The sequence below is a fragment of the Oncorhynchus mykiss genome, chromosome 11, assembly GCF_013265735.2.
Source record: "Oncorhynchus mykiss isolate Arlee chromosome 11, USDA_OmykA_1.1, whole genome shotgun sequence".
Taxonomy (NCBI): domain Eukaryota; kingdom Metazoa; phylum Chordata; class Actinopteri; order Salmoniformes; family Salmonidae; genus Oncorhynchus; species Oncorhynchus mykiss.
Genome location: NC_048575.1, coordinates 35,866,598 through 35,894,122, shown reverse-complemented (window position 1 = coordinate 35,894,122; position 27,525 = coordinate 35,866,598). Strand labels below are relative to the sequence as shown.

Genomic DNA, 27,525 nt, shown 5'->3' with positions numbered 1-27,525 from the left:
TGTCTGGTGTGAGTTTTAGAAAAGCTCTTCATCTAGCTAAACGGCTCTGTTAAAAACACAGCGTGACATTTTGCTCCGAGACCTTCGTCGGATAAAGATGTTAGAATGGAGAGTGTGGCACCAACTTCTGATACATCATTCCATTATTTAAATGAGCACCTCCTACTACTGTTTGAACATGCAATCCACTTTTTCCTAAACAAAACTGACTGTAATTCATGTAAGAAACACTTGTGATACCATTCGGTCATAATTTATAGTGATACTATAAACAGTAGGCCTATATAATAATATTATTAACACAATACCCTAGTTAATAAACACTCATGGCCACTGTTTAAACACATATTTTATTACTGGCCCCCGGGGCTGAATTCTAGTCCTCTGATCCAAGAAAAGGTACTGAAACATTTCCTTTTCAGGCATTGGTCCTAAAGAACATTGACTCATTGGAATGTGTTGAAATACAAAAAATACCTTTCAAAACAACTGTCCTTGTTGAAAAGTTCTGTATCCCTTGTCATGTAGAAAAATGACCAGCTTATTTGTTTAACGTTAGTTCCTCTAACGATGCTACAGGTAACTACCAAAACAATGGAAACGCTTGATGAATGAGGGATACAAAAGTATATTGAAAGCTGGTGCTTCCACACAGGTGGAACACTGAGTTAATTAAGCAATCAACATCCCATCATGTGTAGGGTCATGTATAAAATGCTGGGCATTTTCTACATTATTTTAGCAATTTTTTGGGGCTACCACGACAATGCCCCCATCCACAAGTGGTCACTGAATGGTTTGATGCGCATGAAAACAATGTAAACCATATGCCATTGTGGTCTCAGTCACCAGATCAACCCAATTTAACACTTATGGGAGATTCTGGGCCGGTGCCTGAAAGTTTTCCACCACCATTAACAAAACCCCAAATGATGGAATTTCTCGTGGAAGAATGGTGTCGCGTCCCTCCAATAGAGTTCCAGACACTTGTAGAATCTATGCCAAGGCGCATTGAAGCTGTGGTGGCCCCACGCCCTATTAAGAAACTTTGGTTTCTTTTAATTTGTCAGTTACCTGTATGTACAGTATTATAATTGATGGTTCTCATAAAATAGTCATTTCAAAATAACTACAACAAATTGAACGCATCAACACAAGCACACATTCAAACATTTCAAATATAATCAATCACTAAATGTTAATACTCCATAAATGGCAGTAGCCTGCCCCATCCCCTCCATAAGAATCCTATGATCAAATATTTGATACTTATATTTGATCTCTTTTTGTATGAAAGCTCTGTCATATGATAGTACGTTAAAGCAATCTACCTGTTATACTAAAATACCTGGAAGGCATGCAATGTTGGGCATACTACTGCCACGTTCACGTGCTTGTCGGGAACTAGGAAACTCAGAAATGACCATCTTGCTAACTGGTTGAACACGACACGTGTAGAACTACAATCAATTAGCAAGTCAAATTTGAGTTTCCTAGTTCCGGCTAACACGTGAACGAGGCATACATCTAAAGTAGAATGGGTGTTGTTTTGAGGGTGGAGCTACATAAAGCAATATCATTGGTGGGGTTCTCTTTTTTTTTTTTAAGGGGGTAACTTTGTCTATAACATGGCAGCTATTTTTTTGAGGGGGTGGGGTAGAGAAGCACGGCGCTAAATGTTGAGAGGACCTCTGTGTTCTCCGAGATGGCAAGTTTGCCTGCGGTCATGACTAAACCTGCCCTGTCCCCACGCATCAGAGTGAGAACCAGGCTCAGGGAGGCAGAGCCTCCGCAGTCACAGCTGGTGGAGCCAGCCCCACCTCCTCCACCATTATCAGGCAGGTAACCGGCCGTGTCCAGCCTCTGGATGCTGCGGTTGGACACAGAGAACATCGCCTCCACCTTGGCACCTCTCTGGGCTGTCAGCACGGCACTCAGCAGGTAGCGGCCCTCCATGGGAACGTGAAAGATGCCTGGAAGACATGAAGAGGGTCAGAGGAAACCTATCAGCCACAAGGGGGCACTCATACATGTCAACTGCGAGAGGGAACAAACATTAATCTGTATTGTCACCTAGATGTGATAGGTTGTAGTTGACATCTAGATTAGTGTGGTGATGTCTGTATGTGTGTGATGGTGATATAGTCGTTACCTGTGTAAGGGTCATAGTGTCCCCCATCGTTTACCAACACCTTGTTGAAGCGGATGATACCCACCTCCCCAGGGAAGGGCAAGCGGTTGAGACCAGCCGAGAAGGACACCCGCTCACCTGATACAGGGTTAAAGTTTAATCTGTCACATTGACACACATTCTTAAAAGTGGTTATTGGGACAATTCTTTTCCATGCAGTAGCAGATTGGAATACTATGGAATTTATCTGAACAAGAGTACTAAATATCTTGCCTGTTAAAGTGAAACATGATTTGTGTAATTTACGGCCTCAGAGGAATGTGGGCAACTGTTGAAAGAGGTTCATTTTCAGGAGACTCAACATTGTATATTGATAGTAAATCATATGAGTCAAATAGCACTTACCAGAAACCACTGGCATATTAGGCTTTAAATACCCTGTAGAGGGTGGGGAGGCTGTAAAATAACCAAGATACATTTCATGAAGTTTTGAAAGAATGCAATTAATCTTGCAAACATACCTACTTGCATGTGCTTGGGGTGTGTGTAGATGTGCAAATGCATTCTGTACTTGTTCCTATCCTCTCTCCCAGCTACCCCTAGATCTCACCTGGGGCTCCAGCGAAGCCCTTGAGGGTGGACATGCTGCCGTCGGCCCCTTTGGGCGGTTTGGAAGAGATGGTGATTCCGGGGGCTCCTGCCTCCCCAGTCTCCATCATATGTAGTAGGGCCCCATCTGGTATTGGCCCAACGGGTAGGACAGGGCCCTGAGGGACAAGCTTCGTCTCGGTGGGATTACCAGACTCCTCCACACCTACATGAACACCTGGAGAGGGGGTAATGACAAACCAGGGTGTCAAAAGAAGGAGAGGATGGAGCGAGGGATAAAACCCACAGACCAGCTGTGGAGAAGTCAACACGTGTTAACAAACCAGCTGGTGTTGTGATGAATCCTGACACTGATAGACAGGACTCTCCCAGTCTCACGTCCCCTTCAGCATTAAGTTATGGGCCAAAAATGACAGTGAAGACAAGCTGTCACTGTCATTACTCTTAAACAGCCTCTGTGCTTCTGGAGTGAAAGCTTTCACTTTCCTTACAGTAAAAGCTGATTTGGGGGAACAAACACCAGTATGTAGGGCCGCCTCTAGCGCCCACCCGCCTCGTGGGCAGAACATTTTAGTGACCCCCCCTCTTGGCGGTGGAGAGATGTGCAGCTTTAAAAAGGTACGATATGCAGAAATTGCGTTGCCATTTCCCGGTTGCTAAAATTCTGATAGTTCGCCTAATTTCAGTTTGTGACAAAACAAGCAATGTGGAAAATCATTATACCATCTAAGCCGCTGTGAAATAACTTTTCCATAACCAAATATATTGTATTTCAGCTGGTGTACAAAACAGAAAGTAACTTATCTGCGCATAGAAATAGCGCACACAGGACATATCTACCACTTCTTAGACTTGCTTTCATTGAGATTGACAGATCTAGAACTCCCCCAAAAAGTGACATATTGCAGCTTTAAAGTTAATGTCCTGCAATTCTACACAATTTGCCGTGGGGCGTAGGGAAAATGTTGCAGTTTTAAAGTACATTTAGCTGCCATTCTACACATTTCATGGGGCAGAAAGAAACTTTAGCATTTTTTAAACTAATTTCATGTGATTTAACAGATTTTGCTATGGGATAGGAAGAACATTTTGCAGTTTTAAAGTCTGTTCCCTGCTGTTCAGCACATTTTTCCATGACTTATGCAATGTTCATATGATATCTGAGCTAGAGTTTCTTACAAAATCAATGAGGGCCCCTGGGCATGTGTCTTGTGTGCCAGGTCAATAATTCAGCCATGATTACTACAAGATAGCTGGCTAGACTAACTTACCTAGCAATCAATAAAATGTTAGCTGATATGGGCTAATTGATTGACTGTCAGTGACTGACAGAGGAAAACTGCTGTTGTAAGTTGAGACCCCGACTGACTTTCTAGTGGACGGAGGCCCTACATGCAGCACAAAGCCTGCATACTGACAGTATGCCATTGTAATGGCTTGTATCTTTTTCCTCATTGGCCCATTTTCTGTGTAGTTTTTAGTTACAGTACATCTTCTTTCAATTTTGGGGGGAATTCCTCTCCCCTCAGTATTTTTTTACTTTATTTGACAGGCATGAAACAGGTGGGGAGATAAATAGGTTGGAGACACATGAGGAAGGATGGATACGGGGATTTAACCCCAGAGGCATCATGTGCTGTGAGTGTTACCCACTTGACCACGGCTCTGCACTTACACCTTCTACTGTACTTTCTCTAGTCATTTTACATGAAAGTACAGTTATTGTATAGAATGTTTCTCAAGATGCCTGAGAGATTCTGTCATTAGCATCTAAACAGTGAGTAATTACCTCTCCCTGTCATCAGTGACCTAAACAGGTTATTAAAGACCACACCACAGATCAGACCCGATGTCAGGATAAAGTGACACATTTTTGGGGGTTCTTGTATTGGAATGTTATTGAATTCCCCTTATATCTGGCTATACCACAATAAAACATACACGTTCAAATGCTTTTGACCAAGAAGTGACCGGTTCAATGGCACAATCTCCACCATGCTCTATCAACACCATGGGCGGCGCCCTACACACTAAAGCAAGATTTCAATAAAAATCAACCAGCCGGGCCTCCCGGGTGGAGCAGTGGTCTAAGGCTGTGACACTAGAGATTCTGGGTTCGAGTCCAGGCTCTGTTGCCGCGACCGGGAGATCCATGGGGCGGTGCACAATTGGCTCAGCGCCGTCTGGGTTAGGGGACGGTTTGGCCGGCAGGGATGTCCTTGTCCCATCGCGCACTAGCAACTCCTGTGGCGGGCAGGGTGCAGTGCATGCTGACACGGTCGTCAGGTGCACGGTGTTTCCTCCGACACATTGGTTTGGCTGGCTTCCGGGTTAAGTGGGCATTGTGTCAAGAAGCAGTGCGGCTTGGTTGGGTTGTGTTTCGGAGGACGCACGGCTCTCGACCTTCGCCTCTCCCGAGTCCGTACGGGAGTTGCAGCGATGAGACAGGACTAACTACCAATTGGATACCATGAAATTGGGGGGGAAACGGGGTAAAAAAACAACCAGCTACATTGTTTTAATCTATAACTTTTCAAAAGAGTTGCAGCCTCTTTGATGCTCTGTGGAACTTCCTGAGTCATCGATCATTCCATTCTCCCTGAAATCTTCACGTAAGATCCCCCTAAAATGCCAGTTAGATTAGTTGAGCTTTCCTTAGGTGTAGCATGCTTCTTCTGTGCTGACTGAACACCTTTGTCAAAGTGGAAAACGAGTTATCGCATGTAGCTGTGGACGCCCCAAAAGTCAGTCCATGTTTCAGTGTAGTAAGCACGGCAGGAATAGTGGAGAGGGGCCCAGAGAATCATTGCAGGATATCAAGTGGGGCCATCTGTCCTCATTGGAGCCAGAGCGGACGTCACTAAATCTAGCTTCCATCAAATCTGTTTTGCTTAGATCCATTGCAGTGGTTTCACATTTTTATTTTTTAGAAAGTCATGTACAGTGCCTTGCGAAAGTATTCGGCCCCCTTGAACTTTGCGACCTTTTGCCACATTTCAGGCTTCAAACATAAAGATATAAAACTGTATTTTTTTGTGAAGAATCAACAACAAGTGGGACACAATCATGAAGTGGAACGACATTTATTGGGTATTTCAAACTTTTTTAACAAATCAAAAACTGAAAAATTGGGCGTGCAAAATTATTCAGCCCCCTTAAGTTAATACTTTGTAGCGCCACCTTTTGCTGCGATTACAGCTGTAAGTCGCTTGGGGTATGTCTCTATCAGTTTTGCACATCGAGAGACTGACATTTTTTCCCATTCCTCCTTGCTAAACAGCCTGAGCTCAGTGAGGTTGGATGGAGAGCATTTGTGAACAGCAGTTTTCAGTTCTTTCCACAGATTCTCGATTGGATTCAGGTCTGGACTTTGACTTGGCCATTCTAACACCTGGATATGTTTATTTTTGAACCATTCCATTGTAGATTTTGCTTTATGTTTTGGATCATTGTCTTGTTGGAAGACAAATCTCCGTCCCAGTCTCAGGTCTTTTGCAGACTCCATCAGGTTCTTCCAGAATGGTCCTGTATTTGGCTCCATCCATCTTCCCATCAATTTTAACCATCTTCCCTGTCCCTGCTGAAGAAAAGCAGGCCCAAACCATGATGCTGCCACCACCGTGTTTGACAGTGGGGATGGTGTGTTCAGTGTGATGAGCTGTGTTGCTTTTACGCCAAACATAACGTTTTGCATTGTTGCCAAAAAGTTCAATTTTGGTTTCATCTGACCAGAGCACCTTCTTCCACATGTTTGGTGTGTCTCCCAGGTGGCTTGTGGCAAACTTTAAACGACACTTTTTATGGATATCTTTAAGAAATGGCTTTCTTCTTGCCACTCTTCCATAAAGGCCAGATTTGTGCAATATACGACTGATTGTTGTCCTATGGACAGAGTCTCCCACCTCAGCTGTAGATCTCTGCAGTTCATCCAGAGTGATCATGGGCCTCTTGGCTGCATCTCTGATCAGTCTTCTCCTTGTATGAGCTGAAAGTTTAGAGGGACGGCCAGGTCTTGGTAGATTTGCAGTGGTCTGATACTCCTTCCATTTCAATATTATCGCTTGCACAGTGCTCCTTGGGATGTTTAAAGCTTGGGAAATCTTTTTGTATCCAAATCCGGCTTTAAAATTCTTCACAACAGTATCTCGGACCTGCCTGGTGTGTTTCTTGTTCTTCATGATGCTCTCTGCGCTTTTAACGGACCTCTGAGACTATCACAGTGCAGGTGCATTTATACGGAGACTTGATTACACACAGGTGGATTGTATTTATCATCATTAGTCATTTAGGTCAACATTGGATCATTCAGAGATCCTCACTGAACTTCTGGAGAGAGTTTGCTGCACTGAAAGTAAAGAGGCCGAATACTTTCGCAAGGCACTGTATCTCTGGGTCAAGGGCAAACATGGCCTCCACCAGTAGTTGGCTGTTACATTCGCTGAATCGTTCTGACATTTCACCAATGACAGCATCCAACATGCTGAAGAACAGTTTTTTTACACTCAGTCTCTTCTCCTCTGTCCTGCTGGCCTACTGTACTGTTCTCCACGTATTGCTGAGGATTTGTACTTCCATAACGTTGTCATTTGCTTGAAGCTGGTGCACCAGTGCCACTGGTCCCAAATGGCTTCGAACTCTGTCGCACCTCAGCTTCTTGACACAGCCGAACGCACTGAGGACCCACTTTGACTCCAGTGTAAAGATCCGTTGCTTTTGCCTGGAGTAATTTGTTTGGAGGATCGAGAAGACCGATTCTGTACACCATGGTGGCTGTAAACTTAAAGCCGGGGTCCGTCACTGCCTTCAGCAGCCCTGTAGCCTCAAGTCTTACTTCTGTGTTGTAGGAACGCATGCATTCGATGTCAGAGAGGAACTTCACAATGCTGCACAACTTTTAACAACTACTGACAGTCAGTGGCGGATTTAGGTATCTTGCCGGTGGCGGCACCGGGAGCCCGCACCCAAAAATGTGCAATGGTGACATTTGCGCGATCGGTTTTCGATCACTCATTTGCACGTTACGTCAATGATATCATGTCACCGTGTGGGACTGTGGGTCAATTAACCATGTCGGAGTGGGCGCCCTGATTCTAGTTTGTGAGCTAGGCAGGCTACTGCCTGGGAAGATCTCCCACTCAGAAGTACGAGATGGGGAGGAGGGTGTGGGTAGGTTGACCTCAGGTCTCCCCACTGGAAGCCCGAGGTAGGGGGAGTGGGGGAATCTATCAAATATCGTACCTCCTAACTTTGTACAGTACTAATGCAATTAGTAAAATCAGTCACACTACGAAATGCTACTAAATAAACCACAAGTCATTCATAATACTGTGAATATATAGTTTCACAGACATATTGTTGCTTTTTTTCTGGTTTGTGCGAAATCGTTAAGAATAATATAAAACCAGTGTGATCACCACCAAGGTGAATTGGGTTAGTCTTGACTCTTGGTTGACTGTGTTGGGGGATGGGTCATGTATTGATGCTCGAGTGCCAAATCCACACAAATGGATAAGAACAGATCTAAGCCATCAGGTGCCCAGTTTAGGAAAATGAGGAAAGAGAAGAAACGTGCAAAAGATTAAAGGTATGTAGCTATGTCATCTCTTTGAGTATAATATTATGCATGTCATGAAATAGGCTCGTATAACACTTAGGCTAACAAATATGTTGCTTGCTATGCTATTACGCATACGGTGACAATATTCTGTTTTCTGTCCAACTAGCTTATTGGATAACATTTCACACAGTTTCATCATGATAATGTGTGTATCCTGCAGAATGTATTATTGATTATTGATTTGGTTAACTTGAGGTGACATCAAAGGTTTTCATTGATTGTATTGACTATATCCTGAGCTTAGTAAGAGGAATTTCCAATGCTGTAGGCATCTATATTATGCTGATATTTTGTATCTTTTGTGATATATTTAGTATTTCGGGGTGTCTTATGCCTAGAATTAGCCAAGGAGGTTGTATGGTTCATTTGGTTCTTATTCTGAAAGTTTGATAAATTGTGCATAATGTCATGTATATTTAATTGTGCAACAAATGTATTTAGGGTGTCAAACTCATACTGTATTCCAATGCAAATTCAGGGGCACTTCTGAAGTATTTTGGAGCACCCTCTGGCACTGGCCAGGATGAGGAGCCATCCACCTCAGCCACACAGGCTTCTTCAGAAATGACCTCAGGATGAGGAGCCATCCACCTCCTCAGCCACACAGGTGTTTTCACAAATGTTGCCTGAGGATGAAGACCTATTTGCCTCCACTTCTCCCCAGCAGGATTCTTCAGGTGTGGGTACACGCATGTGTTTGTGTGCATAACATAAACAAAATAAATAATTTCCTTTTTGCAAAGTTTTACGTTTCCATATTGTAGGTAACAATGATGATTTTATTATTACTGGGTATGTATGTGGGATGTTCCACCACTATAAATGCTGTGAATAACGTGGGTAAACGAAAGCCCTTGTGCTCTCCATTTAGAAATGCCTGTAGCAGAATCCCCACCAAACACTGCTGCTGAGGTTGAACCACTGTCTACAGACCCTGCTGACTGGCCTTCTGTTCTGACTGACAGAATTCAGACACAATTAGTTTGCAGAGGACTAAGTGAGGTAACACCTAACTTTGTTTTCCCTAAGGAATGAGAGTGATGGAAGAAGTTGCCACCACCAGTATTTCAGGAAGACCTTGGTAAGTGGTGAAAAAATCCCTAGAAGTTGGTGTATTCTGAAAGAAACAGCCTCTTCTGCTTCTGCTGCAAACTCTTTTCTAAGAAGAACATTTATTTAGCAATCTCAGGACTGACAGACTGGAAACATCCACCTGACAGGTGTGGCATATCAAGAAGCTGATTAAACAGCATGATCATTACACAAGTGCACCTTGTGCTGGGGACAATAAAAGGCCACCCTAAAATTTGAGGGAGAGTGCAATTGGCATACTGACTGCAGGAATGTCCACCAGAGCTGTTGCCAGAGAATTGAATGTTCATTTTTCTACCATAAGCCGACACCGATGTTGTTTTAGAGAATTTGGCAGTACGTCCAACCACCCTTGCAACCACAGACCACGTGTAACCTCGCCAGCTCAGGACCTCCACATCCGGCTTCTTCACCTGCGGGATCGTCTGAGACCAGCCACCCGGACAGCTGATGAAACTGAGTTTGCACAACAAAATAACCGACTTCAGTGGTCACCTTCGATGGCCACTGGCAGACTGGAGAAGTGTGCTCTTCATGGATGAATCCCGGTTTCAACTGTACCGGACAGATGGCAGTCTGCGTGTATGGTGTCGTGTAGGCGAGCAGTTTGCTGATGTCAACGTTGTGAACAGGGTTCCCCATGGGGGCGGTGTGGTTATGATATGGGCAGGCATAAGCTACAGACAATGAACACAATTGCATTTTATCGATGCCAATTTGAATGCCCATTGTTGTGCCAGCATAATAACGCAAGGCCCCATGTCGCAAAGATCTGTACACAATTCCTGGAAGCTGAAAATGTCCCAGTTCTTCCATGGCTTGCACACTTACCAGACATGTCACCCATTGAGCATGTTTGGGATGCTCTGGAATGATGTGTACGACAGCATGTTCCAGTTCCCGCCAATATCCAGCAACTTCGCACAGCCATTGAAGATGAGTGGGACAACATTACACAGGCCACAATCAACAGCCTGATCATCTCTATGCAAAGTAGATGTGTCAGGCCGCATGAGGCAAATGGTGGTCACATCTGATACTGACTGGTTTTCTGATCCACGCCTCTACTTAAAAAAAAAAAGAGTATCTGTGACCAACAGATGCATATCTGTATTCCAATCATGTGATATCCATAGATTAGGGCCTAATGAATTCATTTATATGAACTGTAACTTAGTAAAATCATAAGTTTGGACAGCACAGTACAGTAAAGCATGGTAGAGAACAGTAGAGTACAATAAAGAAAAGTAGAGAATAGCACTGTACAGTAGAGTTTAGTACAGCACAGTAAAGTGCAGTATAATTTACTGTACTGAACTCTGCTCTACTGTCAAATCTTGTGAAACAGATGTCTATGATTGGTTCAGATTTGGTCTGGTCCGGACCAACCCAATGTGGTCTTGTTTGGGGGCGGAGCTCATTAGAATAATAGCCAGTGTGTAGAACAATACCCAAATATGCAAATGAGGCTATTGAATATTTCGAGCTTTGTGTACCTATTCAGGATACATCATGAAAAGATTGATATTCAGAGTGATAATTATGCATTTGGTACAGATCATGTAATTCAGTTCGCATAATTCTGTTACCAGATGTAAATCCACTTCACTTACTGTAGTTCGATAACCAAAATTTGATTTTTTTTCAAAGTCTAGGTGTCATGTCATAGCTGACACCCCATTCTTTCTGCAGACATCTTTGAATCTTAATTCAGGGCAGGTAGTTTTTGAAAAATGTGGTCAAAAACTGAGGGAGATTTTACCAATATTTTGTTGCCAAACTGCATCTGCACAGTTCTTCCAGTAAGTGTGTGTTTGTAAAATGTTTTGTGGAAATAGTAAAAATGTGTACGGTTTGTTTAAACTTTGAAATCAATAGTTTTTGTTTGTCTCACTTCAAAAAGTTACCAGTCTCAGCGTAATTCCGTTACCATGGAATTTCCCATATGTGAAAATGGCGCATTTCCACGTTTTGTAGGGGGAAATAAAGTTAAGAGGTTGTAGCCGATGACATAATCAAAAGTTACTTTTTTATATATTGATTTTCAAACACAGATTTGCAGGTGATGTGGGGAGCTAGAAACTGGATGCAGGTTTTGAAAATCAGTTTCTTACTTTTAATCCTACCGTGTGATGTCACAGAGAAGCATTTTTTAGGACCTATCTTTTTAAGAAACGCCCAATTTCAAATACACTACATGACCAAAAGTATGTGGACACGTGCTCATTGAAAATCATTAATATGGAGTTGGTCCCCCCTTTGCAGCTATAACAGCCTCAACTCTTCTGGGAAGGCTTTCCACTAGATGTTAGAACATTGCTCCATTTCATTCGGCCACAAGAGCATTAATGAGGTTGGGCACTTATGTTTGGCGATTAGGCCTGGCTTGCAGTCTGCGTTCCAATTCATCCCAACGGTGTTCGATGGGGTTGAGGTCAGGGCTCTGTGCAGGTCAGTCAAGTTCTTCCAAACTGATCGACATTCCATTTCTGTATGGACTTCGCTTTGTGCACGGGGGCATTATGCTGAAACAGGGAAGGGCCAAAACTGGTGCCACAAAGTCGTAGGCACAGAATCGTCTAGAATGTCATTGTATGCTGTAGAGTTAAGATTTCCCTTCACTCGCACTAAGGGGCCTAGCCCGAACCATGAAAAACAGACGCAGATTGTTATTCCTCCTCCACCAAACTTTACAGTTGGCACACTATGCATTTGGGCAGGTAGGGTTCACCTGGCATCCGCCAAACCAAGATTAGTCCATTTGGACTGCCATAACAGTGCAACTTAATATAATGTTTACATACCCTACATTACTCATCTCATATGTATATACTGTACTCGATACCTTCTACTGCATCTTGCCTATGCAGTTCTGTACCATCACTCATTCATATTCTTTATCCCTTTACACTTGTGTGTGTGTATAAGGTAGTTGTTGTGGAATTGTTAGATTACTCGTTGGTTTTTACTGCATTGTCGGAACTAGGGCACAAGCATTTCGCTACACTCGCTTTAACATCTGCTAACCATGTATATGTGACAAATAAAATTTTATTTGATGGTGAAGCGTGATTCATCATTCCAGAGAACCCGTTTCCACTGCTCCAGAGTCCAATTGCAGCGAGCTTTACACCACTCCAGTCGACACTTGGCATTGTGCATGGTGATCTTAGGCTTGTGTGCAGCTGCTTGGCCATGGAAACACATTTCTTCATGAAGCTCCTGACGTTGCTTCCAGAGGCAGTTTGGAACTCAGCAGTGAGTGTTGTAACTGAGTATAGCCTATGTTTAGGCGCTTCAGCAATCGGCAGTCCCGTTCTGTGACCTTGTGTGGCCTACCACTTTGTGACTGAGCCGTTGTTGCTCCTAGACGTTTCCACTTCACAATAACAGCACTTACAGTTGACCAGGGCAGAAGTTTGACGAATTTACTTGTTGGAAAGGTGGTATCCTCTGATGATGCCACTTTGAAAGTCACTGAGCTCTTCAGTAAGGCCATTCTACTGCCAATGTTTGTCTATGGAGACTGCATGGCTGTGTGCCCGATTTTATATATGTGTCAGCAACAGGGGTGACTGAAATAACCAAATCCACTAATTTGTATATAGACACTGGTCTGGTGCTGGAGAAAATTAATACAGAATATAGTTGAAAAGTGGCGGAATTGCCCTTTAACCATTAGTGGGGAATATGCATAACGGACCCAAGATCAGTGTCCAGGCAGGGGCAACTTCAGCCTACTCCTACAACATTATTCTCCTGAGCAGTCTGAAAGAGACCACAGGCAATCTGTCCAAACTCTTTCAGAAAGGGACTAGGCTGTACATTAATGGCATACCTGCATACCAAGTCACCAGGTGGCCTATCCCCAAAATCAACACTAAAACTTTAAGAGGGAGCTCTTATCTAGGATCAACTTCCCCCAACCATTAGTGTGGAAAATGTTGAACTGAAACTAAGATCAGTCTAGGGGCAGCTTCACCCTACTCCCTATTAAACGCGACACAGAGAAGCGACTACTAGCAACCTGTAAAACACCACAGGAGGGACTGAGGCGGCATTTCCACGTGTGACGTTTATTGTGTGTGTAGTTGGGCCTGGATGACTCCGACTGAATGCCAATCTCAGGCCCAATCCCAGGGTAATTATTAAAGGATGGAGCGCCAACGTGTGTGTGCATGTGTGCACCATGATTAAAGAGGTGGATGTAAACAATTGCAGCTGTAGCCTTGGAGGGAGTGTTACAATGTATCCGGATAACTCTACACTCACAGCCGGGCCATTCGCACAGTATTCCCTCCACCAGTCTGAGGACACGTAAGAATCCGTGTGGTCGCCCATGTTACATACCACATCATAACCACTGTACATCAGTTTAGTACCACAGACAAGATTTACGAGTCAGCCTGAGCCAAAACGGACACGATGCAGAGCCTGGGATTTCGGAATAAATGCATTCACTCCCAGAATTTGGACCTGAAGTCTACTTTCAGGGGAAGAAGTGATAATTGGATATCTTCATCTTAAACCTGTAACAATTAATACATCACATTAGTTTAGTGGGACAGCGCAGAATAAAAATTAGCAGTTACAAGGTGGTTTTTAGCAAGAGACTAAAGTGACATGTTTACTGCCGCGGGAGCCAAGTGATTTGTCAGAAGGCCATGCTCATAAAAACTAAATATTGTCCTCCCCCACCGACCGCCACTGCTCTGGACTATCTGGGCCAGCACCTGTGATGCCAGAGCCCTGCGTCCCAAATGGCACCCCTTTCCCTTTACAGCGCACTTCTTTTTGACAAGAGAACATGGGGCCCTGGTCAAATGTAGTGCACTGTAAAGGGAATAGATTGCCACTTTGGGATGCAACCATCTCTCTCTCCCAGGGTTTGCAAACATGCAATTTTAGGAAAATCAGCTTTCAGCAATCAAGACATTTATTATCTAAACCATTGAGGAAAATTGAGGATCCCTAATCTCGGTCCCTCCATCCAGCGCTTACTCGCACTCTAACTTCAGGGGGTAGGGTGTGTATGACATCATGGCAGTACAGAGCAGAACATGTGGCTCAGGGGAAAGCCTTGACTGCTCACTGTGTCTCTGCGTCCCAAATGGTGCCCTATTCCTTCTGTAATGCCCTACTTTTGACCAGGGCCCTTAGGGCTCTGGTCAAAAGAAGTGCACTATATAGTGGATAGGTTTCCATTTGAAATGCAACCTGTGGGCTACATTTTAACAAACCTAACACAATGGTATATCTTAGCGCTGGCGTTTTAGATTCGATGGTGTGTCAAATATTTTTTTGATATTTTCACAACTGGAGTTATGGGTGCAGTAGTGAGTGGTGGTGCGAAGGGGCTGGGTTTTGATGAATAAACGAGTTGTGGGTGTGTTGATGCCCCTTACTGGCCAATCAAAACGTGCTCCATGGCTAAATATGTGGTTGCTTCAAGTTGTGTTTTTACATATGCAGTGCTTTGTCATCAACTCCAATTTGAATGCTAGTCCATTATGTCTTAGTTCGTTAAATAGCCTGGCCCATATTTGCTAAATATATGTTGAACATGTCTGCAGTCCACATTGTTGTAATTGCATTGCTGCCATATGGACTTACATGGTTAAACATACATAGGCTAAAGCATTCACACTGATATAAGGGCTATGCCTTCTGTAAGTAGCAGTCTGGAGAGGGGACATGCCACATGTAGTCAATAAGCAAGATTCAATTCACTAGGCTATTGATTAGGCCTAAAAATAAAGTGTAGAATTCAAATCAAATTCAAACAATTTTAAAAAACTGTTTTAAATAGGCTGTCTAAATACAGTTCTAGGCACCATAATTGCTCCCCGTGGGAGTATAATACAGACAAGGAAACTTAAGACTATGTAGGGTTTTACACACATCCAAACTTTTCACAGCAGCTGGGTAAAGATCCAATATAAAGAGGGGGAATGTCCACTCACCATTATACTGTTCGCAAATGTAATGTTTTATAAACATCATGGGATTTCGGATCTTGATCTTACAGATCATATTTGCACTTCTCCAGAACTAGTAGACGAAATTGCATTGCATTCGAGCCGTGTCTGTCCTCACCATAAATTCATGGACGGTCAAACTTTCTAAAAAGGTTGGTATTTAATCCAATTAAACAAAGAAGGAAAACAAAAATTCAACCACCAACAATATTTTTTTTAAAGGATCGGGTCAGATGCATAAATCGCTTCTCTTGTTCCATGGCACTGTGTACACATACTGTAGGCCTAAATGTCTTTACGTATAACATTCACACATCTATTTTTTATTCATTGAACCTTTATTTAACTCGGCAAGCCAGTTAAGAACAAATTCTTATTTACAATGACGGCCTACCGGGAAACAGTGGGTTAACTGCCTTGTTCAGGGCCAGAACGACAGATTTTTACCTTGTCAGCTCTGGGATTCGATACAGCAACCTTTCAGTTACTGGCCCAAAGCTCTAACCACTAGGCTACCTGCCGTCCCATACAAAATGCTAGGTTCCTGTCAATTGTATAGTTGCCTACGTAGCAGATTCTCAAAATAATCTCCCGTTGATATGACATTATAGGGTGACTGAATAGTTTGGAGGAGTGTGTCTTTGGTAATAGGACGAGGGGTGCTCTTTGAAAATGGGGATAGACAACCTACTTGAACAAGCGAAATGTAGGTATCTATGCTGCAAAAGTCTATGTACCGGGGGGCTAGTGGTGTCTCCCACTCTCCCCTCCTGGAGGACCTGAGCCCTAGGACCATGCCTCAGGACTACCTGGCCTGATGACTCCTGGCTGTCCCCAGTCTACCTGGTCGTGCTGAAGCTCCAGTTTCAACTGTTCTACCTGCGGCTATGGAACCCTGACTTGTTCTGCTACCTTGTCCTGGACCTGCTGTTTTCGACCTCTGAATGCTCGGCTATGAAAAGCGAACTGACATTTACTCCTGAGGTACTGAGCTCTTGCACCCTCTACAACCACTGTGATTATGATTTGACCCTGTTGGCCCATCAATGAACATCATGAAGAACATTCTTGCTTTAATGGCAGTCACTCATTTATAATCTCCACCCAGCACAGCCAGAAGAAGTCTGGCCACCCCTCAGAGCCTGGTTCCTCTCTAGGTTTCTTCCTAGGTTCCTGCCTTTTGTAGGGAGTTTTTCCTAGCCACCGTGCTTCTACATCTGCATTGCTTGTTGTTTGGGGTTTTAGGCTGGGTTTCTGTATAGCACTTTGACATCTGCTGATGTAAAAAGGGCTTTATAAAAACATTTGATTGATTGAGGTATGTGAAGTGAATAAGGAAAAGCATGAAGGCAAATCCTCATATTTCAAAGGATTCTCAGTAGACCACTCAAAACTCCTTTATTTTTAGGCTACTTTTGGTTAATGGCCAGGATAAAAACCTGCAGCTGTGTAATGCTGCTAAACCAGCCTTGATTAATTAAGGGGAGGGTAGGCTATGCTTGGTTTTTAATCGAATGAAATGGGGGAAACCAATATTTTTTTATGTTTCTAAATATGAGATTCACCAGGACAAAAGGCACATCTCTCCTTCCGTGGGCACTGTGCGCCATGGCAGGAAAGGCTGCGCTTCCGCTCTCAAAATCCATGCCATTATCAACTGCGTTACTGAGAAGACCTGCTTTGTGGGTCTCAAAACTTCCCATTACAGCTGCATGAAATGTGAAACTTTTGCACTTGTTTTTAAGGACACCGCTCAAATGTTGCCACCTCAGCGCAAGCAAGCTGAAGTTAGACAGGTAAAAAACCAAACCTGGTGTCAGGGCTGGAATATGCGGGTGCGGCAGTTTTTTGCATGATGAAATGGCAAACCAACGTGCATTTGACACTTGCGCTTCCTTAGCGGCAGTCAAAAATAGAGCCCTGTGTTTTTATTTAGAGAGAGGAGAGACACGGCCAGGTAAGTGTGCTAAACATATTCAACAACACCAGAGCAAAAGGGTGCAGGGAGATATGGAGAGAGGGATGGAACACAAGGGCACTGGGGGGGGGGGAGAGTTAGGAGGGTGTGATGTCATGTCAACCCAGAAGCACCTGATCTGAACCCACTGAGACACTTGGGCCCCTCGGCTCTCAAATAACAAACCATCTGATTGGTTCCTATAAGTAGACAATTGATAAGCCAATGACCGACGTCCCTATAACGGACATCACTTTCCACGTCCTTATAAGTAGTCAACTGTGCAAGCCAGTCCAGGACAAAAGTGAAGCAGTGAGCCAAGTATGAGACAAAGACATCCCAATGTGACCCGTGGTAAAACAGCATCCAGTCTGGAACATATGAATAGCGAGCTGCCCTCTGAGGAGTACAACCCAAACATTCCAGCTGACAGAATAATGATTTTAAACATGAGTTTTTACAAGTGAAGAGCGGGCTATTGACACTTCATTTCTTAGTCTCCATGTGCACGATGGGAAAAGTGTGAAATTTTTCTAAGTAAGACGGTTATTAAGGCTCACACTTGACTTCCAGAGCTACACCCAGGATTGAGAAACAGTGACTCCGATCTAAAGTCTCTACCTCTGGCTTCACAGCCAGGACCAGGGCCTCTTCCCCATGGGACTTCCAGACAGGAGCTTGCAGAGCTGCTCTGTAAACCAGTCATGTTGAGCTGTATTCAGAAGAAGAGGCACTATGCTCATAAATGTTATGGAGTGTGCTTCCGGTGCCTTTATTCCCGGTTGAGTCACCTGGGCACCATCATTTATAACTTAGTCCATGTCCACGCTAGTTATCCGTCATGTAAAAGGATATGGGGTTTTTGAACTCACAGATGACCATGGGACAGCAAGATTAGTCACGACAGAAGTAGTTACTACAGAAATGCATGGACTGTGATAATCCCTTAAAGCCCAGGCATTGCTTAACACAAACCGGGTCTATTAAAAAGACCATGTGTGTTCAATCATTGCTGCCGCCCCGGAGTCAGAACGCAGTGAGATGGAAATCCAGCTTCCCCCCCCTCTTTCTCTCGCTCTGTTCTCATACACTCAACTAACCGTCCTACATTCAACACAACTCAAATTGGCCCCAGCTGCAGCTCTGAAGTTGATCTTATTAGCACCATTTGATTGTAATCTCCAGTCTCTGCTACTGGAACACCTGGATGATGGTCATTTCCATGTATAAAGGACCCATGAGCACCGACATGTGAATGAAAAGTAAGAGTAAGAGAAAATAATAAAAATACAATCATTTCCCATCCTAAATATTAGCAAAGGCTTTGATTTCTGGTCAAACAGATGAAAAAGGGGTCTTAGAAAACGTCTACCAGAAAAGCTTAAAGGTATTAAAAATACTTCAAAACCCAATAATGTTGAGGTAAACAACCCAACTAACTAAAAACAAAACTTATAATTTTGGAGAAATTATTTGCCTTGTGTAAGTTTAAGAACAATTGCCCTTTGCCTTGAAATTCTGTTACCAAAAACCTGCATATCATTAAGATATTTTCAAATGTCTCCCCTTCATGAGGAAGTAGTACAATGTAAGTTCACAGAAGTAACAAGTTTTTACTGATATCTATTGGTTTATGAATTACTAAGTGGTTAAAACTCAAAACTCTGTTACCAAATTGGTAATGGAATTTCTGGAAAATCCGTCACGGAATTAATGTAATTGAATTGGCAACAATGGGAAATCATAGTAGTCACCAACCACCGTTGGGACACCTGCTTTACAGTCCTTCCTTCCACTGGCATACGGTTACGTTCAACTCAAAGGTTTTCTTTTTCTTTCTGTCTGGTGTTTAAGGCTCCCGAGTATCGCAGCGGTCTAAAGCACTGCACCTCAGTGCTAGAGGCGTCACTACAGACCCTGGTTCGATTCCAGGCCGTGATAGGGCGGCACACAATTGGCCCAGCGTCGTCCGGGTTAGGGTTTGGCCGGGGTAGGCCGTCATTTGTAAATAAGAATTTGTTCTTAACTGACTTGCTCAGTTAAATAAAGGTTCAATTAAACAACCTCTCGCTCCGCCTCGCTCTTGCTAGTTAATGTCACCTCTCCCGGATCTTACTGACACCTACCCATGAGCCCCCTCTTTCCATTTACTGCAACTATCATTCTTATCCACTGAACACTGACCAACAAACGGATGTCCATGGACGCTGAAAAGTGGTTGAAATTTGGTCCACCCTGGCCTTGATCTCAACGTCCACAGATGTCGTTTTTGGTATGGTCAAGACCGGCTTTAATTTCAATATCCACAGATGTTGATTTTTGGTCCCGTCATGACCAAAACTAAACCAAATCATAGATGGAGAGCATAGTAAAGTAAAAATAAGTTGAGTAGACTAATGTAATGAACTCTACTCTAACTTGTGAAACAGACATCTATGATCAATTCTGATTTGGCCTTGTTTTCCACTCCCAAACATTAAAATAATAGCCAGTGTATAATAATACCCAAATATGCATAAAGGAGGATATTGCATATTTCTACCTGTGTGTACCTATTCAGGATACATCACCATGAAGAGAATGACATTCATATCCATAATTATGCATTTCTGTGCAGTATAGATCGGGGACCCATTCCGTTACCGCAATTCTGTTGCCGAGTGAACTTCACTTACTGTAGTTCATTAACCAAAATGTCAATGTATGATGTCATAGCTGACACCCCATTATTTCCAAAGAGTTATTGGAAAACGTGGTCACGTAAAAAAAACCAAGAGATTTTACAGAAATTCTGTTACCAAACTTTGCATCCGCACAGTTCTTCCAGTAAGTGTATTTTGTAAAAATGTCCAGTAACATTTTTAAAGTAGTCCTTGTGCATAGAGTTGTATGGTTTTCTTAAACTTTGAAATCAATGGTTTTTGTTTGTTATACATTTGAAAGTGAAAAATGTGATTCTCTGCACAATTTGGTTACCGTGGAATTGCCCTTATATTGTAGTGGTCCTCTGTAGCTCAGTTGGTAGAACATGGTGCTTGCACTGCCAGGATAGTGGGTTCGATTCTTGGGACCACTCGTACGTAAAATGTATGCACGCATGACTAAGTTTGGCATCTGCTAAATGGAAGCAACTGTGGGAAGCATTGGAGTCAATATGAGCCAGCATCCCTGTGGAACGCTTTCAACACCTTGTGGAGACCATGCCCTGACGAATTGAGTCTAATGGGGGTGCTAAAGGGGGTGCAACTCATTATTAGGAAGGTGTTCCTAATGTTTTGTACACAGTGTATATTATTATTATATTACTGCAATGTAACCAGTAGGAAACTTAGCTGGAGAAGTTGTCGCAGGGGAGCTGTAGGTTTAAGAACATATGGAAGATATAACCTGGAGTGTTGGAATAATCATGCAAATTTTAAGCAAGCAACGTTGTCAATCTCAATGTCAAGTCTTACCACTGTTCTCAGGACTGGTGGTCAGATGATGTAGGGCCTGGGTGATACCTGAGTAGTGGTCCTGGAGGTTCTGGTATGTTCCCTTCAGTCCTCTGATGTCCTTGGTGTGGGCTTGCAAGGTGCCATTGATCTGGTTGATGCAGTTCCACAAGCCGGTCACATGCTTGTTCAGCCCTTCCTTGATCCTGTGCAGGCTGCTGGAGATGGGTTCCAGCCTACCACACATGTTCTCCAAGCTGGTAACCCGGCTGTCCATGCTGGCAACGTCCAGAGCTATGCCCTCGGTCCTGTTCCTGCAGTGGTCTGCCTCAGCCTTCACCTCCTTGTCCAGCTCCTCCAGCCTGGCCCTCAGCTCCTCTCTCTGGGTCAGGTGGAGTTGTAGCAGGTCCTTGGCCTCCTGGGCTGGTCCTGCACTGCTCAGGCAACAGGTGTTCAGTTGCTGGAGCTCCAGGGACTGCTGGCTGAGAGAGAGACCCAGGGCCGACAGAGAACCCTCCTGCTCTCCCATACGCCTACTAAGAGCTCCCAGCTCTTCCTGCACATCTTTAAGATTATCACTGAGAGAGATACCCAAGTCTGACAGAGAGCCCTTCTGTACTCCCATACGCCCACTGAGAGCTCCTAGCACTTCTTCCACGCCTGTAAGGCTGGCACTGTGGTTCAGAAGCTGCCCCTGTAGCTCCAGGGACTGCTGGCTAAGAGAGAGACCCAAGGCTGACAGAGAACCCTGCTGTCCTCCAATACGTTCTTTAAGAGCTCCTAGTTCTTCCTGCACATCTGTAAGACTGGCGGTATGGTTCAGGAGCTGCCCTTGGACAAACTCTTCCATGTCTGCAAGACTAGCTGAATGCCCATTGATGTTAGACTGAATTGTGTCTAGGCTAGTTCTGTAGACCCGGAGGTTCTGTTGAATGCGCTCTATGGCCGGTTGGTCAGACTTGCACTCTGTGGAGCACAGCTGTTCTAGGGAATTGAGTCTGTCCTCCAGAGCCTGAGTACTCTGCAGTGCCTCTAGCGCAGTCTGCACCCCAGATACAGGGCTGCTTATCTCCACCAGTATAGTGGTGACCCGGTCTTCCATGGAGCTCATCCTGTCCTCCATAGCCTTCTTCAGGTCTGCGGCCCCCTCCGCCCCCTCTCTCCTCAGCTTCTCCTCCAGGAAGAGGCTGCGCACCTTCTCGCTCCTCTCCGACATGTTGAGACGGGCCTCCAGCTCTTCCACACGGGGCAGGAGTGGGTCAGGCTTGGACTTCTTCTCTAGGCTGGACTGGAGGATCAGCTGGGCCTCAGCGACCCGGAACAGCTCCTTTCGCAGCTCCTCCACCCCTGGAGGGGTTCCGTCTCCCCTCTGTGAATTAGGCAGCTGGTTCTTGAAGTCCTGGATCTCCTTGCGGAGGTTCATCTCCTTGGACTCGAGGAGCTCGGTCAGGCTCAGGTAGCTGTTCTCCTGGCCCGCACACTGCTCCTGCACCGACAGGATCTTATAGTCACATGAGTTCTTCAGGTCTGCCATCTTGATCTCCATGCCCTCCATCATCTCGTCCTTCAGGGCGTGGAACTTTGTGTCCACATAGGCGCGCAGGGTCGCATCATTGGCCGGAGGAGAGGGAGGGGGTGAGGCCGGGCTGGCCTCCATTAGCAGGTGGAGCTGTCCGTCATGGTGGTTGACTCTGGCTTGGAGGTCGTCCAGTACATTGCTCTTGGTGTTTATGGTGTCGGTGAGGTGGTTGATCTTGCTCGTGAACTTGTCAATGTCCATCGTGTTGTATTCTTTTTCCAGGGAAAGGCCCTGCAGCAGCATGCTCTGCTGCTCCCCACGCACGCTGTCTGGCTGCCGCAAGACGTTGAGCATCGTGACCAGCATCTTGCTGGCGTCCTCCTGCAGGTTCACCCTCAGGTTGGCCGACAGGCTGGTCATGGCTGCCTGCATGTCTAGAATCTGCTGGGACAGACGCTGTACCACCTCCTCCAGCTGCTGTGTCGCCTGACTCCCTCCCTGGCCCCCCGCCGGACCTTGGCCTGTCTGACTTCCTGGCTGCCTCCCTGCCCCCCAGGGGTGGCCACTCTGACCCCATGCCTGCTGTCCCGGATCTACAGGGGGATTATCAGATGGTTAGGAAAAATCCTCTTTTCATCTCGGAAATGTACATCTAATTGTGGGAGTAATCTATGTTTAACATTATTACATTAGTGCAAAAACATTCCTAAAGGAATCCTATGAGAAAACAAGCATATTAGTCATGTTTAGGGTCAGGTATCTGTCTCTACAAGGCGAGGTGGGTTTGAGCAACTTTCCCCTACCCTGTGTCTCTGGGGCAGGAGGCAGGGTGGGCCGAGGCCCCAGCACTGTCTGACTGGATGGGATGCCTTTCAAGTCTTTGCAGTCTTGACCCTGGTGGCCTGGACAGCACCTCCACTCCAGCTCTGTCACCAGCTTATAGCCAACCTTGTACATGGGGCGGAATTGGGTCCGATACCTGGAAAAAAGAAAGATGGCAAAGAAACGGATGACCAAAAGCTGCCTTCACATTTTCTACAATGGGGGAGATTGTATTGATTTAACTTGACTGGCAGTCCTCGCAAATTAGGAATTTGAATGATATTCATAGATTAACAACAGATTTAATCAATATAACCATGAAGGATATTGGGAACATCTCAAAGGAAAGACTTCAACCAAGACATACTCTAGCAACTATGAGCACAGCATAAACCCCCTCAGAGTTATTCTACTTCTGCTTTCCAAATTTCAAATGGGCCTTTATGTTCATGAAATGTGAACAATGCTTTGTCGGGCGATAACGATCTGTTTATTTATGACGACAAACTCCAGATGGGCTAGCTAGCCAGTCACACTCCTAATTAATCACGCACTCCTTTTAACGCTGCTTCATATTTTCCACCACTCACACCCAGTCGAATGTGGAACCACGCTTCGTCATTGGCCCCAGGATATTCTCACAGAGCTGGCTGCTTGTTGCCCAACATGGTGTTCAATAATAACACACACGAAAGCAGCCAACCCGGGGAGAAATGTGTCAGATGCCTCTGATGTTGCACAGGGGGGCTGTGAGTAACAGTGCCAATGCATGCCAGTACAGGCAGTTGCTTATTTACAGTCTAGGCAGATAAAGGACCTATTCTTCTCAGCTGCACAATCCTTTATCCCCCCTTATCTTCCATAAAGCTCAATGGCTCGTTGACATTTTACTCGTCGCAGACACTGACAAATAGACCGCAAAGAATAAGTCAATCAAATTCACTTGTCTGTCGTAAATATAGAATAATCTGATGATCGAAAGGGGTGAAGGCAGATTACAGAGGATGACGGGACAAGTAGGGGCCTATGTCCTGGGGTATCACTACACACCATCCAGTGGGTGCAAAGATCACATGGACATTTACACACGTTGAGTCGGTATGCCCATAAACAATGCAATCATGTGAGTGTTTTGAATACTATTTCTTAGAGACAGTCTCAGGCAGAGGATGGGACCAACCATGGATCCCTAACACTAGAGAGAAATAGTAATGGGGTCTTTTTGTAGGCACCAACTCCGCCATTGTTCGTTAGACAATGCCGATGAGGAAAATGAATGGCATTTTTGTAGGGTTTTTGAATAAACGCAGAAAAGGTCTGTGGTAAACACGGGCTTAGATCTTATATGTTTTGTTCTATGAAATCATATTCATCAGCTAACATCAATTTGTGAATGTGATGAAGTTGTAGGGGGAAAAGCACAAAGGCTTCATAATTAATAAAGGTTATGTTAACTGACTGCTATTATCTCATAGAACAAAACGTATAAGATCTCCTGAGCTTGCGTTAACCTCAGACCTTATTTTCGGTGTTTATTCCAAAACCATATTCTTTCCCCATAGGGATATCTGAATGAACCAGAGGTAACTAATTTCCGGGTTTTAAGACTACACGCTGGCTAGCTCTATTGTTTGAAACACGGAATGAACGTTCAAAGTTAATGTTGCGTTCACGTGCTAGCCGGAATTACGAAACTCAAATGTCCGACTTGCTAACGGGTGCTGCATTCAACCGTTAGCATAGCGGACATTTCAGAGTTTCCTAGTTCCTACTAGCACATGAATGCGGCATAAGTGTTCAAAGTCATCATACTTGATTATGTTGAGTCACTGCTGTAACACCGCTCTTTAGACTAATCAAAATAGCAGCACACCACTTACATCACTTGTTGCGCGCAGTTGGGCTGATGCTTCGGGCAAGGCGCTGACTCCGGCTGCACAAAGCTCTCCATACCCCCCACGACCGCACAGCTCACGTTCTTGTGCACAACGTATGCGCACCAGTTTCTGGAAAAGCATTTATTATGTCACACAAAATGACGACGAAAAAAATGCTGCCTATTCTATAGAAATTAAGTCGAAAAATCTAAATTCTATAGCCTACCATAAATACGTTGATTTCATTATTTTATTAGATTGCAGCGAAATTGTACATGCCAATGTGTATTCCATTCAAAAAAAAAGAGAGAAAGCTATATGTGTAGGCCTATACGAATTTGCTTTTTTTTGTTCTGTCGATGCTAAATAAAATAAAACAATTAATTCAGTATAGGCCTACTGTGAGGCATAAGAAATAATTAAAATAGCTATATTATAGACAATCACCATAAATTATGTCAAAACTACACAAGTATCAAATTACTGTATGAACAGTATACACTTTAATGAAAACTTCACTCACTTATTCCTTTGTCTTTGTTCTGAGCCAGAGTATGCGCTTCCCTGGAACATGTTATACCCCTGGTTATACCGGGACCGCGTTCCATAGATCAATTGAAAGGTGAGCAATAAGGGAAATAAGGCACTTTTAAGGATGAATCCGGTGGGAAGGCACTTCATTTTTAGACAACGAAAATAAACGACAAGTAAACAAATATTAAACATGTATTTCAAGCATTGAGGTTAGACGTTTGTTCCCTCTCCCAGCAGCAGCTCGAAAGGCTGATCATGCAAACTTACTTCCAGGGTGCCTGTAGTGTGACTTTTGGGGCAAAGCGGCGACCCCCCCCCCCCCCCCCCCCCAAATAGAAAAATGCGCTCCAAGCTGAACAACCATCCTTTTCCCACTTTCCTCACATCACTCGTCTACTTAAAACAATTTCTGACGCCATATGTCCACCAGATGCACATGCATTTTACCATATGTTGTTTTTGCAGGATGTCTAGCCCGCATTTTCCGTACTTGATGCACATGTGCGTCACATGGCTGCAGAACGGGTTGCAGAATGAATATGATCATTTTCGCCCTGTTCGACCGACACTAATAATTAAAACAAATGAAAGTTATTCTCCTATCTATTGGTTTCAACGGCTGACAGAGCTACTAACAGACTGACGTGCACAAGGTCCCATTGCAACAATTATTATAGTTTGTTTATATTATTCTGTCACATCTCTAGCAACATCAATAGATTGAACTATTGGTTCCAATATAGGATTACTGATTTCAAATCACTAGTTTACCCTGCAAGATAACATGCTAAATTACACACAGAACAGTTGTGTATTCATTTTGCATGCCATTCTGTTGGCTGGTTTGCACTACCCATATATTGGTAATGATGAATTGTCCCAGTGTCATTCTTACAGGAGACAAATGTCCAGTCATATAGTCAGTATCTTCTCATCTAACTACACAGAGGCCAAAATGATAGACTATTATGTTCCCATATTCTTAAATAGATTAAATTATAATTTTTCCTCATCAATCTACACACAATACCCCATAATGACAAAGCGAAAACAAGTTAAAAAAAACCAAACAAATACCCTATTTACAGAAGTATTCAGACCCTTTACTATGAGACTCAAAATTGAGCTCAGGTGGATCCTGTTTCCATTGAACCTCCTTGAGATGTTTCTACAACTTGGGAGTCCTCCTCGGGATATGTAATTGATTTGACATGATTTGGAAAGTCATACACTGTCAACTGTGGGACCTTTTTTCTATAGACAGGTGTGTATGTCAGAGCAAAAACTAAGCCACGAGGTCAAAGAAATTGTCCGTAGAGCTCCGAGGCAGGATTGTGTCGAGGTACAGATCTGGGGAAGGGTATCAAAAAATGTCTGCAGCATTGAAGGTCTCCAAGAACACAGTGGCCTCCATCATTCTTAAATGGAAGAAGCTTGGAACCACCAAGACTCTTCCTAGAGCTGTCCGACCGGCCAAACTGAGCATTCGGGGGAGAAGTGCCTTGGTCAGGGAGGTGACCAAGAACCAGATAGTCACTTTGACAGAGCTCCAGAGTTCCTCTGTGGTGACGGGAAAACCTTCCAGAAGGACAACCATCTCTGCAGCACTCCACCAATCAGGCCTTTGTGGTAGAGTGGCCAGACGGAAGCCACTCTTCAGTAAAAGGCACATGAAAGCCTGCTTCGAGGTTGCCAAAAGGCACCTAAAGGACACTCAGACCATGAGAAACAAGATTCTCTGGTCTGATGAAACCAAGAATAAACTCTTTGGCCTGAATGCCAAGCACATCTGGAGGAAACTAAGCACCGCTCATCACCTGGCCAATACCATCCCTACTGTGAAGCATGGTGGTGGCAACATCATTCTGTGGGGATGTTTTTCAGCGGCAGGGACTGGGAGACTAGTCAGGATCGAGGGAAAGATGAACAGAGCAAAGTAGAGAGAGATCCTTGAT

General features: G+C 44.2%; 1 protein-coding gene across 2 annotated transcripts; it reads right to left on the bottom strand.

The window, feature by feature from the left end:
• Nucleotides 1-331: 331 nt before the first annotated feature.
• On the bottom strand, nt 332-25,858 carry LOC110535623 (EMILIN-2). 2 transcript variants are annotated; one of them, XM_021620734.2, is made up of 8 exons: nt 25,560-25,858; nt 25,040-25,165; nt 23,141-23,316; nt 20,888-22,930; nt 2,742-2,957; nt 2,537-2,587; nt 2,153-2,269; nt 332-1,973 (listed from the first exon to the last, which is right to left on the bottom strand). In XM_021620734.2, the coding sequence occupies exons 1-8, from the start codon at nt 25,760-25,762 to the stop codon at nt 1,636-1,638; spliced, it is 3,270 nt and encodes a 1,089-aa protein (XP_021476409.2). In that variant the 5' UTR covers nt 25,763-25,858; the 3' UTR covers nt 332-1,635. The 2 variants fall into 2 exon arrangements, with proteins under 2 accessions (XP_021476409.2, XP_021476408.2); XM_021620733.2 differs by having other exon boundaries at nt 20,840-22,930; nt 25,560-25,857.
• Nucleotides 25,859-27,525: the final 1,667 nt, after the last annotated feature.

Coding starts and splice junctions, on each gene's coding strand:
- LOC110535623 (XM_021620733.2), bottom strand. CDS start 25,762: ATGTTTAATATTTGTTTACTTGTCGTTTATTTTCGTTGTCTAAAAATG. Junction 22,931..23,140: donor TCCTGCCCCAGAGACACAGG/GTAGGGGAAAGT, acceptor ATCCCCCTGTAG/ATCCGGGACAGCAGGCATGG. Junction 1,974..2,152: donor ACACTATGACCCTTACACAG/GTAACGACTATA, acceptor CATGTCTTCCAG/GCATCTTTCACGTTCCCATG.